This window comes from Siphateles boraxobius, unplaced genomic scaffold (genome assembly GCF_051911475.1).
Source record: "Siphateles boraxobius isolate OS27281-9 unplaced genomic scaffold, OSU_SipBor_1 100, whole genome shotgun sequence".
Taxonomy (NCBI): Eukaryota; Metazoa; Chordata; class Actinopteri; order Cypriniformes; family Leuciscidae; genus Siphateles; species Siphateles boraxobius.
The window spans coordinates 2185240-2202982 of NW_027508701.1; the positions used below are offsets into that span (position 1 = coordinate 2185240).

Genomic DNA, 17743 nt, shown 5'->3' on the forward strand with positions numbered 1-17743 from the left:
GTGTTAGACAATAGACATGCGAGCACATGATACAAAGACAGACATGACAAGCCATGTGCTCACACTAAACAAAACAGAAAGAAGAGCACATGACCAGCAAACACAATCACAATAGATAGATAGATAGATCTTTATTGTCATTGTATGTGATACAACAAAATTCTGTTGGAGCAATCCTCTCCAAATAGCAGCATAGAGTAAAAAATATATATACAAAATGTATATTCTAGTGCTGTCAGTTAAACGCGTTATTAACGGCGTTAACTCAAACCCATTTTAACGGTGTAAATTTTTTTATCGCGCAATTAACGTTCTTTTTGGCCTAGCAAACTTTGTCGTTTTTTTACACATGCTGTTGCAACCATAGACATAATAAATACAACTAGTAATGTTAGAAAAACTACAACACCACACCAGATCTAGCTAGACCGGAAACAAAACAACAGGCACGTCGCACACACTTGTTTGGGCTTGCGAGCCGGCCAAAGAGTAGTGGGCTAACGTTACGTTGGGTTGAGTGGGTTGTTTCATGACAATTTTAATTTTTTTTCATTGGTTGTTGCGTTAAATCTTACCCAGATACAATAGTGCTATTTTCTGATTGGCTATTGTGTAGCTCGACTAACAACACCAGAGGAGACGCGCTTGATTCCTGACGGCTCCACAGTGAGAGCGGCGCGACCAGAGAAATTTTGTGCGCTGCGGCATATTAAATGTATTATAAATAGTTTTTCTGCGTGAGAAATACAATGTGTGGCGGGAGTGTGTGACAAAAGACCGAAATGAGTGACTGTGACGCTCAATGCGTGACACTTGAATACCCTGCATCGGAGGACGTCCAGTCTGAAATACCACTTGATGGCCAAGCACACAGCTGATGCGAATTCTCCGCGCCCCTCGTCAAAGACAGGCAACAATGGATGACTTCAGACAGAAGCAGTGCACATAGATACCACAACTAAGAACAAACTTACAGCCGATCCACTTTTCCAAGTTGATAAGAGCATTAAAATGAGAAAAAATAATGGGACAAGAAGAAATAAGGGTAATTTAGAATAGATAAAATAGTGTGATTAATTGCGAGTTAATTATGACATAAATGCGATTAATCACGAGTAAATATTTTAATCGTTTGACAGCACTAGTATATACACATACATACATACATACATATCCATATACACACGCACATACACATATATATATATATATATATATATATATATACATATATACATACATACACATGCATACAAATATACACATACACTAACACTGTGATGACGGACCTTTGTGTTGACGTCATCACCATTTCAGTATGTCTCAAGTGTGTGTTAAATGTTGCTATATTTAGTTGTCAAGTACATTGTTTAAGCGCTTTATTTACATTTCATTTCTGCACAGTGCCGCTGCTAGCCATTTTGGTGCCCTAAGCATAATTCCTTGATGATGCCCCCCAAGAAAAATAAATATTAAATAAACGTTTGTTTCTGTCATTTTAACTTTTTATTGAAAAATATATTACTAAATGCCAATAATACAAAAGCAGCATCACAGTATAATACTTAAGAACATTAAAAAGAGAAAGTAAAATCTTCACAGCTTTGCTGACTTTGCAAAAATATTATGTAGAATAGCCAACACACACTACACATTTGGAAGTGCAAACTTTTCTTCAGTATAGAACTGTATCAAAATAAACCAGATATGTTTTTTCCCAAATTCAATGTCACTTTGAATAAATTAAATTAAATGATCATCAATAAGTACAAACAAGAACAGTCAATCTTCTTAAATAAAACAGATTAAGAGGATGAAAAGTCTAAACTTTACTTAGTAAACATAGCCTACTATGTAGAACAGCTAAAACACACATTCAAGTAAAGTGCAAAATCTTCTTAGACCAAATGTTATCAAAATAAACCAGAGACATACATTTTGAGAGAGTCATAATGCTATTCTGTATCAAGCATTTCCACCAGTTTTGGGAGGCTCTATAGGGGCACACGTCTGCATTTCCTCGCTGCAAAATCACTAATTAGGTCATCATATGACAGCTTCTGAGCCACTTCACCATTGATGCTGATGACAGCAAGACCACTTAGACGTTCCTGCCCCATTGTTGAACGCAAGTATGTTTTAATAAGCTTTAGTTTTGAAAAGCTTCGCTCAGCTGAGGCAACTGTAACAGGGAGAGTTAATGCAATTCTAAGAGCAACCCATAGATTTGGATACACCTCTTGTAGGCAATTCTCATGGAGAAATGTGAGCAACTCCAAGGCAGTTGTCTGTGGTGACAATTGAGGAAGGTTGATGATTTCCTGAACCATCTCAAGTCCATCAATATCAGAATTTCCTTTCTCAGTCAGTGTCTTCTGCACTTCCATGCATTTTTTTTGTAAGTCCTCCTTGGACATTCCGTTGCTGAACTCAAGCAGCACTCCAAATTTGTCTCTGACCTGGGTCATGGTCTCAAAACGCTCCTGCAGTGACATCAAAGCTGAGTCCACGACACTATTGAAAAATGTTACCTCAAGCCTTTTGAGGGCATCACTGAAGGGCTCGTCAGCAGTCTCATATGCAAACTGCCTTTTTGTGTTCCTGAGCCTTTTCTCCTTGAGCTCTGGCTCTATGTTCAAGGCCTCGCAAAGGTCCTTGGCAGTTGACACTGCTTCAGCAAACCCAGAGTGCCTGTATCTGGAGAGGAACGTTATGGCATTGTCAATGAGCCTGACAGCAATGTCAAGCTGCATTGAACTAGTCTGCAGGAGCTTGTTTACTTGGTTAGTGGTCGTAAGAATTTCACACCAGACAACAGAACAGATCAGAAATCTAAAAGAGGCCACCTCTTCTGCCAGGGCTTGAGCCTCTATTTTTGCGACTGAGTCATTGACAGTTTCCCTAGCCTCGATGAGCGCATTTCTGATTTCTTTAATTTGGCTTCTGGCAGCTGTGACACTCTTAAGCCTGCTCTCCCACCTCACATCACTCCATGATTTCACAGTCAGGTTGACGTGTTTTTTCAAGATGCTCCATCGCTGTGTAGCTCCTGAGAAGAAACAAAATAGCTTCTGCAAATAGCCAAAAAAGCCAGTGGCCTCCCTGGACGACTTGGCAGCATCAGCTATGACAAGATTAATCGAATGAGCTGCGCAAGGAACAAACAATGCCCTCTAATTAAATTGTAGCAGTCGGGCCTGAACTCCTTGCTTTTTCCCCTTCATGTTTGCTCCATTGTCATAGGCCTGTCCACGGCAATTATCAAAAGGAATGTCGAGTTCCTTCAACTTGTCTAGAAGGACAGTAGACAGGTTCAGGCCAGTTGTTTCAACCACCTCCATATACCCAAGGAAATACTCCTTGATATTTGGCTTTGGCACCAAATCAACAATGCGCACGATGAGGGACATTTGTTCCTTGTGGCTTATATCAGGTGTACAGTCAAGAATAATGGAGAAATATTTCGCTTCCTGAATCTTTGTCTGGATTGTTTGTAATGTTTTGGTGGAGATGATCTGGATCAGTTCATTTTGTGTCTGCTGTCCAAGATAATGCGTTCGGGAGCTTTCATCGGTTATCTTGGCCAGGTGGTTCTCCATCACGGGATCAAAATTGCCTAAAAGCTCCACTTCCTTTAAGAAGTTGCCATTGTCTGGCTCATAAAGACACTGTGAAGAGCCTCTAAATGACAAATTCCTTGAGGCAAGAGATAGGGTTATTGCAAGTAAGCCTTTGAGAACATCTCGCCACCTTCTTTTTTCTGCCTCCAGCAATGTCAGTTCCTGGTGGTCTATTGTCATATTTGTCTGTAAACGCATGTCCAGTTCTCTCCATTTAAACATGCACTGGGCATGGTCTGGGCTACATTCATGACTCCTCAAACTACTGTTTATGTTGGACCAGTCACTGTGGCCCTCTGCAGTCAGCTTTATAGTTTTCAAACTGAAAAGCTTACACGCAAAACAGAACACAGCATTGTTCTGTTGCGAATAAACAAGCCAACTTCTCACGATTTTCTCTCCATTTGAGAGCGTTTTGAATTGTAGGCTACTATGAAATGCCCTGCCATCTAGTCCCCTTGGAAAAATAAAGTCTGATGGGACTTTAAATGGGCCTCTTCGTACTATTTCAACACGATTCGCGTCTAAAACCTGTGACGGCCAAAGAGCAGGATCAGTTGGAGGGGGCACACAGGTCTCTACATTGTCACCTGCTGATGGACTCTCAATGACAGGACTTGTGCTTACAGAGGTGGTGGTTCTCTGCTGTGTATCTGTCCCTAAACTGCTGGTTGAGGGTGGTTGATGAGGGCTTGGTACTATTGTGGAGTCTACAGACCTGCTGGCCGGCTGGGGTTGATGTGTGCCTGAACCGCTTGTAGATGGTTGCTCGTTGTCTGTATCTTCCTCTTGGTCATGTGCTCCTTGTACGTATCTCAGCATTGCCCCTGATTAATTTAGAAATACGAAGAAAAAGTATCAGTATAGAAAGAGACAAAATATTCTGTAACACTTTACTTGAAGGGGTGTGCATAAGACTGACATGACACCTTCATAATCATGACATGACACATGCAAGTTTTATGCATGTTTGTGACAACTGTCATTAAGTGTCATTTGCTCAATTATGACATTTTTAATGCAAATATGACATTGTTTGAGATGTCTTTGTTATGAAACCTTGACATAAACCAATACATCATAACCTGTCAGTGTCTTTGTCATGACAACTTGACATTACTAAGACAACACAACCTGTCATAAACATGACATAGCAGATTAATTATCAAACTTAAGAAACCACTTAGCTTTATGGGTTAACATTACATTAAACTGTCAGGTGGTTGGTTTTGACATTGGCTGTCATGAAGCCATTATAACTGTTTAATGACAAATTCAATTTGTACCACTGTAGTTGAGGTCACGAAAAAATATTCATGACAGTTATAATGGCCTCATGACAGCCAATGTCAAAACCAACCACATGACAGTTTAATTTAATTTAATGTCAAGTTGTCATGACAAAGACACTGACAGGTTATGATGTTATGGTTTATGTCAAGATGTCATAACAAAGACATCTTAAACAATGTCATATTTGCATTCAAAATGTCATTATTGAGCGAAAGACACTTAATGACAGTTGTCATAAACATGCATAAACCCTACTTCATATTCATGACATATGTCATGTCATGGTTATGAAGGTGTCATGTCAGTCTTATGTACACCCCTTCAAGTAAAGTGTTACCAAATACTCAAACAAAGAATCTTATAGCGGAAAAATTATACATATTTAAAACTGAAAGCATGCAGCCAAGGAGCTCTCACACTTTATTTCTTATTTATCAACTATTTGATAAATCTAATCTAATATAAAAGCATAATAGAATGAGTTGCAATATTGCACACAATTCAACAATAATGTTTGCTTTATATCATTCATAATGACATTTTATATTCATATCTTACCTACAGGAATAAAAGCAAAATGGTACTGAAGCAAGAGGAATTGAATTGTTAGCCTACCTTGTGCACTGCACTGACTGCTGCTAACTGTTAGCAGCAATAATAATAATAATAGGCTAATACTTTTAATAATAAACCAGGATAGTTTCAGTCCTTGATTCTGATTGTTTGAGCTGCGTTCAAAGCCATTGTAAATTACTCAACAAACACACACACACACACACCTGTGAGCGCATTACATTAGTATTACTGTGCAACTGCTGTTTGTGTGTGATTCTTTGTTTCTGCATTGCATGTGTTGCTCAGCAACCATTTTGAAACTACATTCCTCGGCGGAGGAATACATGTAGCCTATAACGTTATATTTTTTTTGTTTTGTTGCTGGTGTTTATTTTATGAATAAAATAAATATTCAAATATATTTATGGTGTAATCGTTAAATAAAAGCAATAACCCCATTTACAGTGTAGCTAAAACACGGCTTCGCAGGGTTTATTGCTTAACCACCGGCACCGTCACGTCAAAATAAACCAAACTACTGCTCAATAGTAAAATCTCAATTTAGCTTGCACCTAAGTTATAACAACATTCAACATATTTGAATTTGCTAACATTGACGTCAGCTAGTTCGAGCAACGTTAACGTTAGGCATTAAATTAGCAGCACATTTCCCGTATAATGATTAAACATGGACTTACCTGCAAGTGATGTACGGGCATCATCTCGCAGTTTCTTCTTCTTTCTCTTCTCTGATCCTGATTCCTGCTGTCTTTTCGGGGCCATTTCCCAAAAAGTTGACAGCCTACTGTCAAACTTCACCAGGCGCCGCGCAATCCAACGGTCCACTGAGCTTGGGAAGTTGAGTGTGTTTGGGGGGAGGGGCGGCGGCGCGCCAGCGGTATCATCGTTCTAGACGCTTTTTTTTTTTTTTTTTTTTTTTTTTTTTTTTTTTTTACATCCCTAAAAGGTGCCTAATAATATATTTCTATACTAAAAATAATATCATCTGCATTGTAATTATTATTATGACTATAATATGATTATTGATTTTTCATTAGGCTATTTTTGGTGCCCCCTCAGCACATGGTGCCCTACGCACAGCGCGTGATGCGCGTGGTGGGAGCGGCGGCACTGTTTCTGCATCCCGTGTACAATTAGCTATGGACGTTTGCAACCACTCTATTCGTACATTCAGTAACATCATCCAAGTTCAAATTTTTTCGTCACTGTTAGCACTTGCTTGACTATAAGAAATCACAAGGAATGTAATGTTTTTTACAGATTGTCTATTAGTAATTTTACATGATACAGCTCTGTGGTATTGTATGTGCTTACCTGTTGATTTCTGCTTTGCTCGTTCCGGTAGCGCGCGTAACCGGAACGAGCTTATCATAGCATGGGTCATACCATTTTCCACAACCAGGGGGGAGGCAGTATAGGTGTGGAGGGAAATGTTTGTTCTGTTTAAGGTATGTTTCTTATGGTGACATTACTTTGTTTAAGCTGCACTAATGATATTTATTCGTCTTTGTAAAAGATGTGTTTGTTTTAATGTCATTGTTATAATGGACATTATTAAGACAAAGGATACCCTGTACAAAAGGTACTTCCTAATCTCGTTTGGCGGGAAGTTTGGGTATTTAACCAGTGTGTTCCGGCTATTAAGGGGGGTTGGTGGTTTGCTCTGTTACAAGAGTATAGCATTATGTGAGTTCTATTGTTGATAGAGAGCTGAATCAGCAATTTGCCTTTGTGTTTAATGGGTAGAGGTTATAGTGCTGCTTCATTAGAATTCATCATGTATTTTTTTTCTTTTTTTTCTTATTATTAATTTGTACTTTGCACGGATTGTTTTTGGATTATTAATAAATTATCTATTTTTGCACAGCCAATCATCTTGTCATGCCATACCTTCCTAACTCCTCTCTAACCCTTGGACTACAGCACCTGACTTAGGACAGTCTTAAGGGCCGTCCTTTGTGACAAACACATTCTCAATAAATAGATAAAACAGATAAAACAGTGAACATAGCAGTTATTGCACTGTCCGATTGCACTGAGAGGGTAACAGAGGGTAAGAGAGATGTGTGTATCTATGTTTGTATGCATGGATGTGCGTATGATTTTTGCAATATGTTCACGGCTCTGGGGAAAAAGCTGTTCTGGAGTCTATTTGTGCGTGTGCTGGGGGTTCTCAGTCTGCCTGAGGGGAGGGTGATGAACAGGGAGTGTCCTGGGTGTGAGGTATCCTGCAAGATGTTTGTATATTTCACTCAGGTTCGGTAGGATGGAGACAATTATTATCTCAGCCGTCATGACAACCTGCTGCAGGTCCTTTCTTTCCGCTGCTGTGCAGCTGGAGTGCCACACCATACAGCAGTATATCAGGGTGCTCTCAATTGTGCAGCGATAAAAGCGCGTCAGAAGTTCCTGAGAGAGCCCATTACACTTCAGGGTCCTCAAGAAAAACATCTTCTGCTGGGCCTTTTTAATGGTATGGGAGGTATTCTCGCTCCAGGTTAGATCCTCTGCAATATGCACTCCCAAGAACTTAAAGGTTGTCAGCCTCTCCACCTCCTTCCCATTGATACACAGTCCTCTGTGGTTTATTTTGGTCCTTCTGTAGTCAATAATTCTTTCTTTTGTCTTCTTAATGTTGAGATTGAGTTCGTAGTTGCACCAAGCTGACAGGTTCTGGACCTCTTTCCAGTAGGCTGTTTCGTTATTGTCTGATATGAGTCCCACTATGGTTGTGTCATCAGCAAATTTGATGAGAGTGTTGGAGTTGTGTGAGGAAGTACAGTCGTGGGTGAAGAGTGAATAAATGGCTGGACTAAGGACGCAGCCCTGGGGGACGCCGGTGTTGAGAATAATGCTAGAGGAAGTGTAATGGCTGATCCTGACACGCTGGGGTCTATTGGTGAGGAAGTCTTTAATCCACTGGCAGAGAAGGTCTCCCAGGCCCAAAGTTTGTAGTTTATTAATCAATTTATCTGTTTTGATGGAGTTGAATGCAGAGCTGTAGTCAATAAATAGCATCCTAACATAGCTGTTGGGGGTTTCCAAATGTGTGAGGGCTGTGTGCAATGCTACGGAGATGGCATTATCAGTTGATCTATTAATCCTGTATGCAAATTGATGTTGATCGAGATCAGGAGGAATGCGGGCCTTGATGTGGGGCAGTACCAGTCTCTCAAAGCATTTCATGATCATAGGCGTGAGAGCCACTGGTCGGTAATCATTCAGGCTTTTGATAGCTGAGGTTCTGGGAACAGGAATTATAGTGGTTGTTTTCAGATAGGTGGGGACTATGGCCTGCTGTAATGACTGGTTGAAAATGCGTGTGAATACTGGAGCAAGCTGGTCAACGCATTCCTTCAGCACTGGTCCTGCAACTCCATCCGGCCCCCGTTGCTTTGTTGCAGTTGATGTTGCGTAATTCTCTCTTTACCTGGTAGGTCAGAAAAGTGAGTGGCTGGTCACTTCCTGAGTAGGTGGTGCTTGTGTGTGAATCCGGTCCCCTGTTGTAGCTGGAACTGGAGTCATCAAAACGGGTGAAGAAGGTGGTCTGGGAGAGAGGAGTCAGTTGAGGTTGGGGTACTTTTGCTCCGTTTGTAGCCAGTAATGTTCTTTTACACCCTGCCAAATTGCACGGGGGTTATTGTCATTGAAGTTGCCATGTGATGCCTCTAAGTAGGTTGGCCCTCGCCCTTCTGTACTCCTCCCTGTCCCCTGATCTCAGTGCTGTGTCCCGACCTCTAAGCTGCTCCCTCACCCTGTTGTTAAACCAGGACTTTTGGTTGAGGAGATCTTTAATTTACTTCTTTGTTGTTACAATGTCACTGCAGAAGTTGATGTAAGAGAGGACTGTGGATGTATGGTGCTCAATGTCTGCATGTTCAAAAAGCTCACACATAGTGTCATCAAAGCAGTCCTGCAGAGCTGAGGAGGCTTCTGCAGTCCAGATCTGCACTGTCTTTACCTGAGGTTTGATCCTGCTGATGATGGGTTTGTAGGCTGGTGTCAGGAGCAGGGATAGATGGTCAGACTGTCCGAGATGAGGTGAAGACTGGGTTTTATAAGCTCCGGGAACATTTGTATACACCTGGTCCAGTGTTTTGTTATTCCTTGTTTTAATGTTCACATTCTTATAGAATTTGGGTAAAACTGTCTTCAGGTTAGTGTGGTTAAAATCCCCTGCTACTATAAATATGCTCTCCGGGTGTCTGTTTTGCTGCTTGCATATGGCATCATATAGCTTACCCATGGCTGTTTTAGCATTGGCTCTGGGGTGCACATAGACAGCCGTGATAAAAACAGATGAAAATTCCCTAGGCAAATAGAAAGGCCTGCATTTCAGCATCAGGAACTCTAAATCCAGGCAGCAATGTCTCTCAATGACAATAGTGTCTGTGCACCAACTGTTATGGATGTATGCACACACGCCCCCTCCTCTTGACTTACCAGAGTCGGCTGTGAGGTCTGCACGGTAGAGGGAACGACCTGCTAGCTCCATGGCTAGGTCAGGGATGTTACCATGCAGCCAGGTCTCAGTTATCACTGTGATGCAGCAATCCAAGTGGTTATTGGTAATCCGCAACCTTACGTTGTCCAGTTTATTAACAAGGGAGCGGGCATTTGCGAGGAAGATGCTGGGCACGGCAGATTTGTGCGGGCATCGTCGTACCCTAGCGTGGATGCCGGCTCGCTTACCCTATTTTTCTGCTTCCTCTCACATTTCCGCCTGCGTCGCCTCTCCGTGGGTCTGTTGTTCTTTCCTATTATCCTGTTGTCCATCATAATTTCCCATGGAAAAGATCTAGAGTGACTTGGTGCACACACGTAAAAGCAGTCTTTCAGACGCAAGATTTCTGTTCGCGTTCAGGTTATAGATTTACTAAAGCCACTATTGCAAAGGGAGCTCCGGGTCGCTGCGACTATGCGCGCCACCATCTTTTTTGGATCTAGCAATGTGCTCAAACTAAACAAAACACGAACTGCAGCTAATGAGAACCCTTATAAGCCGCGTGTTCACACAAAACATGACAACATGAAAACGTGCGGCCGCTGAAAACATGGGCCCGTGCTACACAGAGGACAACAACACATGCAGACAGAAGGGCACACGGCCGGAGCAAACTTAAAACCGCACACTCACACAAGTTAAGGTGAAAGTGACATGTGAAGGCCAAGTATGGTAACCTAGAATTTGCCCTCTGCATTTAACCCATCCAAGTTAGTGCACACACATTAGGAGCAGTGAGTAGTGAACACACACAAAAACACACAGCCATTTGCTGTGGCGCCGGGGAGCAATTGGGGGTTCAGTGTCTTGCTCAAGAACACCTCAGTTGTGGGTAATGAGAGTGGAAGAGAGCGCTGATCATTCATTCCTCAACCTACATTTGCTGCCGGTACTGAGACTCAAACCCAAGTCTAACCATTAGGCCACATCTGCCCCACAAAGACAGAAGGAGCGTCAGAGCTCTGTCACCAAACCAAGAATAAACAGACTAAAGTGACCGAACCCTGACAGTCTCTCACAGCCTGAACACAAGCACTTCTTCTGCTCAAGAACTAACAGACCTTTTCCTTTATTTAAAAAGAGTAAATCCTTTTTTGTAACAGCTTTATGAGGCATAACTAGTCCTCACTTTAGATGAGCTCACAAAACTAGTTAACTGACAACTACTAAATGTTTTGTAACTAGCTGAATTAATCATGAATTACAGTAGGAATTAGGGGTATAACAATTCCCTCATGTCACAATTCGATACATATAACAATACTGAACTCACAATACGATATTATTGTGATACTCCAAGACATATGGTAAAAGGTTAACAAAAAATGTACTGTTGATTAAAATGCTAAATTTGGTATTACATTGTGGATGTAAATTAATAGGCTTGGCCTTGGTGTTGATAACCCAATGCACAGGACAATAGAGACACCAGAATAAAGATATTAATGATTCTGAAGCTGTATTTATAAATTTCTTATTAAAGGTGGGGTAAGCGGTATTTGAAGAAATCACTGGAAAATAAAGGGGTATGACTGGGCAAGAGCTTTAGGACCCATGTTAATATTAGAAACACTGTCCAGCGCTGGAGAGAGCAAAGCGGGAAGGCCTGAAAACAGACGCAGAGGTTGCTCTGATTCGGCTCAAAACATGAGTAACACTGAGTATTACTGAGTAACACATGAGTAACACATGAGTAATACTGAGTAATACGTGAGTAACATGTAAGCAACACGTAAGTAACACTGAGGAGCACATGAGTAACACTGGGTAACACGTGAGTAAGACTGAGTAACAAATGAGTAACAGAGTAACACATGAGTAATACTGAGTAACACTGGGTAACACTGAGTAACACTTGGGTTACACTGAGTAACTCTGGGTTTGAGTGTCATTGTGTGTCTGGAGATGCTGTGCTGTTTGCAACTGACAACCAACTCTTGTTTGCAATTACTATTGCGTAGTGTACATTCATTTTTTGTGCTTCCTTGTCATTTGTTCATCATCTGCATTTCATTTTTCATGAAGCATTATTCTGTTGCGCTTCTGCTGTGATAAACATCCACTCTTGGATTGCGTGTGTAACGGAGGTCAGCTAGTGAGAGTCGTGCTGAAGACTGCTAGTGAATGCGGTGATTAGCGTCATTATTAGTGCACTCGACTCGCTTGTAGGGGATCGGGGGTTCGAGACCGACTCGGAGCAATGAAGGGAGGGGTGTGTTTGTTTGGGTTGTCCTTGGGTTCAATTAATAACAATCGCCACCAGTGTTTTAGAAATACCGCTTACCCCACCTTTAATGTCTATTAATGCTTTCTAATTGATGAATTAACTATTTACTAATGCTTAACTAATGATTCATAACATGCCTTTATTATAAAGTGTTACCAGTACATTTAACAAGCAGCAAAAGTAATTTTTACTGTGTACATTAAAAGATTCATAATTCTTGATTCTGATGTGTTTTATCTCCATCAGATTCCCATCAGCTCAATCTGGATCTGAACACAGTGAATAAACTCCTCCGTCTGTCTGAGAGGAAAAGAGTGATTACTAACACTTACCCAGTTCAGTCGTATCCTGATCATCCAGACAGATTTGATGGATATAATCCTCAGGTGTTGTGTAGAGAGATTGTGTGTGGACGATGTTACTGGGAGATTGAGTGGAGTGGGAGATGTGTGTGTATATCAGTGTCATATAAGAGCATCAGCAGGAAGGGATCGGGTAATGAGTGTGTGTTTGGATGTAATGATCAGTCCTGGAGTTTGTTCTGCTCTTCCTCCAGTTACTCATTCATACACAATAACATACAGACTAAACTCCCTGTAAAGCCCATCAGCCGTAAAATAGGAGTGTGTGTCTATCACAGTAGAACAGGAGTGTGTGTGGATCACAGTAGAACAGGAATGTGTGTGGATCACAGAAGAACAGGAGTGTGTGTGGATCACAGTAGAATAAGAGTGTGTGTGGATCACAGTGCAGGAACTCTGTCCTTCTACAGCGTCTCTGACACAATGAACCTCATCCACACAGTCCAGACCACATTCACTCAACCGCTCTATCCGGGGTTTAGTGTTTATAGTTATGGATCCTCAGTGAAACTGTGTTGATGAATCAGAATAGACTGTAGAGAGATTCTACCCATAATGCTTTGAGCTGCATGATAAATCAGTGACTGTCACACACTGGCTTGACTAGATAATACAAAATAAGAACCTTGACGCAGAAAGACGACAAACCCTTTCATTTAATGCATTTAAACATTTAAACACCAGCACGAAAGTTTAACACAAGACAATGAACATCAGATGGTTTTAAATAAATGACTGAGTTGAGGAACTCTTGAATAAATGGGACGAGCAAAGATAAACTCACCTGCCAATTTAAGACACTTTCATTACGTACTAATTTAAGAGTTATATTAAACATGAATTACCTCAGTTAAATCGACAGGAACATTAGAAATGCTGGGTTATCAGGGTAACAAGCTTCAGGAGGCATGTGCTGAATTATAGATGGGTTCACAATGTATTTCCTGAAATGAAAAAGACAAAATACAACAATGACAAAATATTGATTTAATCATATTTGATCAATCCTTACATGATTACATTTTTAATCAGTGTAATTACAAATGATCTTCTGTTAAAATACCAAATAAAAAGATTTAAACAAATTCAGACAGACTCCAATTTAGTGAAATGTTTGATCTTATGGTTTGAATTGTTTTAAAAATTGAATGTAAACACAAACATTGTACACAAACATGTACAATAAGGTTCATTAGTTAACATTAGTTAATGTATTAACCCTCTGGGGTCTAAGGTGTTTTTGGGATCCTTGAGATGTTTTGACATGCCCTGACATTTGTGCTTTTTTCAGTTGCTTATAAACATATTAATGGCAAAGGTGTAATTACACTCTATTTAGCACAAACAGGGCTACAATAATATGTGAGCAACATGTTTGCATTTTTGAGAGAATATTGTTTATGCATAGTATACTACTCATAGTTATTGAAAAAACTAAAAAATAAAGTTTCTGAAATAAGGCCACAAAACACATACTAAATATGTGACGGTGATGAACTTCAGACATGGTCAGCTGCAGCCGCATCCACAACCGCATTGGTGTGACGAAAATTAGAGTCCAGGCAGGAACAGAATTTAAGTTTTATTGGGTCCGCCTGGACATACCATTCACTTGGAGTTGCCCGGGGGTCTTTATTAATTGATTTCTTTAGTTGTACATTTATGGTATTTGACTACATTTTGCTTTCCTTATCTTTATTTACTATATATCTCTATTTGATTTACTTAAAGTCCCTGTAAAGTCAAAATTAAGTATGTGTTCTGAGTTCTCTTACGAGAGGTTCTCTCGTACTGCGTAATATCTTACGCTATGGGGAAAACCTCTTTTCCACGAGATATTGAAGCCAAAAATGATCCTTAATTTTGAATCAATGTAAAACGCGTTGCAGCAGAATGCAGACATAGGCAAGGTGGCTCGCGTGCCTATTGGCTGACCTGCGGCAACAGCAGCAGCCTATCGAGAGGCCCTGCGTGACGCCATGTACCAGGGGTTCCCAAACTTTTCAGACCGCGACCCCCAATATTAGACTGCTGACGACCCGCGACCCCCCCTCCCCCCTCCTTTCTCCTCTCTGTGTTTCCCTCCGACAGCTTGTGAGGATTTGCGATTTGGTTAGCCTACATACTGACAGAGCTAAAACAAAAAGGAACACAATCTCTAAGCCAGGCTATTTTATTAACAAATTATGGACAAAAACAAATACATCCATAACTGTGAAATGCTTACAGACAGAATACGAACAAGCTGCCTATAACACGCATACAACAATAACTTTGTATTCAGAAAAAACGCCTAATGTGATGGATGGGCGCTGTGCACGGAGCAAAGCAGGTCCACTCTAGGTTCAATTTTGGAGATCGCCACCCGCAGATCATCTTCCACGTTAAGCCGTGACCTGTGTTTATTCTTAATGTAAGTCAGCGCGGAGAATGTCTTTCGCATAAATACGTTGAGCCAAATTGCATGAGTACATCCAACAGGGGCTTTCGACAACTGTGGATATTCCAGCGTGACAGAAATCCAGAACTCATCCAGCGTCTTGCCGTCAAATGCCGTCCTCAGGGTTCGATTGGTTGAAAGTTCTATCAGCGCATCTTCCATATCTGACGCCAGATGATTTGCCGTGGTTACATTAAATGGTGACCTTATCCAGTCATATTGGTCGGGAGCGTCTCCTTCAGGGAAATACTTATGAAAGTGATCCAAAAGGGACTGAAGGTGAGCCGTAATAGACGCCTTGATGCTGTTAACACTGAGTGCATTTTCCTCCATGAATTCTTCCAGTTCAGAAAACATGTATATGCGTCCCATTTCCACTCTCTCTCTCCAACGCACCAGCTTTCTCGTAAATGCCTGCACTTTATCATTAAGGTACAAGATGTTTGTATTTTCACCTTGCAGGGACACATTTAGTCCGTTGAGTTTTTCAAAAATACATGACAAATATGCCAGTCTTGTCACCCAGTCAGCATTAGACAGATGCTCAGCAAGTGGGGATCTTTGGTCTGTGAGGAAAATGCGCACCTCATCCCGCAGCTCGTACAGGCGTCTCATTTCCTCGCGACAGACACCTGACTTCTGTGTGTAGGAGCAGGCCTTTGTGCTCTGATCCCATTTCATTACAGAGAGTGGAAAACAGTCGTGTGTTCAGTGGACGTGATTCTATGTAATTAACAATCTTCACAGCAGTGTCAAGAACATGTTTAAACTCCGCATTCAGGGTTTTGCACGCGAGGGCTTCTCTGTGTATGATGCAGTGCGTGAAATTGAGGTGAGGTGCAACTTGGAGGACTCGTGCCTTTAGTCCTTTATTTTTTCCCAGTATTGCCCAAGCTCCGTCTGTGCACACTGATATGCACTCACCCCAAGATAGTCCTTCATCTTTAAGTTTGCTGTCCAGCTTATTGAAAATGTCCTCGCCCGTGCATGTTCCCTCCAGTTGCGTACAAAATAACATTTCCTCATTTAGTTTCCCCTCAAAAATATATCTGACAAATACAAGGAGTTGAGCGGTGCTGGACACGTCTGTGGATTCATCCAGTTGTAGAGCGTACCTCCCACTCTTCTTCACTCTGTCAATCAGTTGACACTTGATATCCTGAGCCATGTCTGTAATGCGGCGGGATACAGTCCCATCAGAGAGCGGCACTTGTTCCAGATCAGCGGCCAGTTTATCTCCATGCATGACGCGACTCATAACTATTGCTGCTGGTTTGATTAAAGTTTCTCCAATGGTGTGTGGCTTTTTGGTCTGTGCAATTAAATATGCCACTTCATATGAAGCCTTCTGAGCTATAGTGGGGATAGCTGTTTGTTTAAAAATTACTTTTTTTTGTCCCTGCAACTCTTTCTCCTTTCTGCGGAAAATTCAGTGGGTTTATCTGTGAGGCTGGGGTGTTTGGTGTTCAGGTGTCTTTGCATTTTCACGGGCTTCAGACTCTCATGTGCCAGGACATCGGAGCACACAACGCATTGAGGGTGTTGTACCTGATTTATAACAATGCACGTGAAACCGAATGTTACACGACCCACCGTTAACTAAACAAAACACGACTCAGGTTCATTAAATAGAAAAAAATCATCAAGGTTTATTTTTGGCTTACACAAAAAGTATATCACACACACAAGGATGCTTTCATCACAAACTACCCGAACAGAAGGAGCCTCTAAACCACCCAGCAAAATAAGAATCAACGCAATCATAAAAAAAGGATAAGTTAAATTCATCAAACAAAACCTTGTGAATCACTCAGTTAATCCAAAATAAATTACATGCAAAAGTAGCTCCTCTGTTCAAACACTAAGCCAGTAGCATCCTCGTGCTGCAGTAATAAATAGTGGGGGAACAAACAATATACAAACAAAAAAAAGAAAGAAAACTAGTTCGCCCCAAAGGCCTTTCCCATTTCTTTTGGGCCCGATTACCAGCTCAATCACCCGGGCGGACTAGACAATATACCCAAACCAAAAAATAAATAAAAAATCAATTACAACAAGAGCAACAAATGGGCTCCGTAGAGCTGAAAATACAAACATTAAAACCACTTTATTATTCATATTAAAACAATCACCACATATTAAAACAATTTAATAATTCTAATCAACTCATACCTGTCTCAAAGATCCAAAGAAATCCACAGGCGAACCTCTCGCATATGAACACCACAAGTGTCGATTTCCGGCGGCCAGAAACAAACGCACCTACTATCCTCGTTCCTACCACTGAGCTTTATACTAGGCTAACCACACCCCCTTGATTCACAACTTTACTCCTATTGATGTCACCCGCTACATTCCACGATGTATGCATTGACGACCCGACGATGTAAACAAACTATATTCAAGCTTCTACATAATCTTCCCCTACAGATCTTGGCAAATTATAGGGATTAGAATGCTGACCTGCGGTCCTTCTAGAGGATCTCCGAGGACCTCCCTCTACTAGCTGAGGGCCACTTTCAATTTCAATCACATGGTCTAGATCCTCCACTACTGACAACCCTAAATGTTCAGAGGGAGAGCCCAAATGTTCAGAGGAAGGGCCAACATCTTCAGACGACTAAAATTGCACCATTTCCAAAGGATAAAATTCAACCCTATCATCGTCGGTTGCAACTTCCTCTCGTATCTGCATAACAGCCCTAGGAATCTCATCAACTC

General features: G+C 41.2%; 1 protein-coding gene across 1 annotated transcript in view; it reads left to right on the forward strand.

The window, feature by feature from the left end:
* Positions 1-13667, forward strand: part of LOC143747051 (tripartite motif-containing protein 16-like) — a 31135-nt gene extending 17468 nt beyond the window's left edge. Inside the window, exon 6 of the mRNA XM_077239506.1 lies at positions 12467-13667. Within this exon, the coding sequence (XP_077095621.1) occupies positions 12467-13101 (635 nt within the window). The 3' untranslated portion in view covers positions 13102-13667. The remainder of the gene's footprint in view (positions 1-12466) is intronic.
* The last annotated feature ends 4076 nt before the right edge of the window (positions 13668-17743 follow it).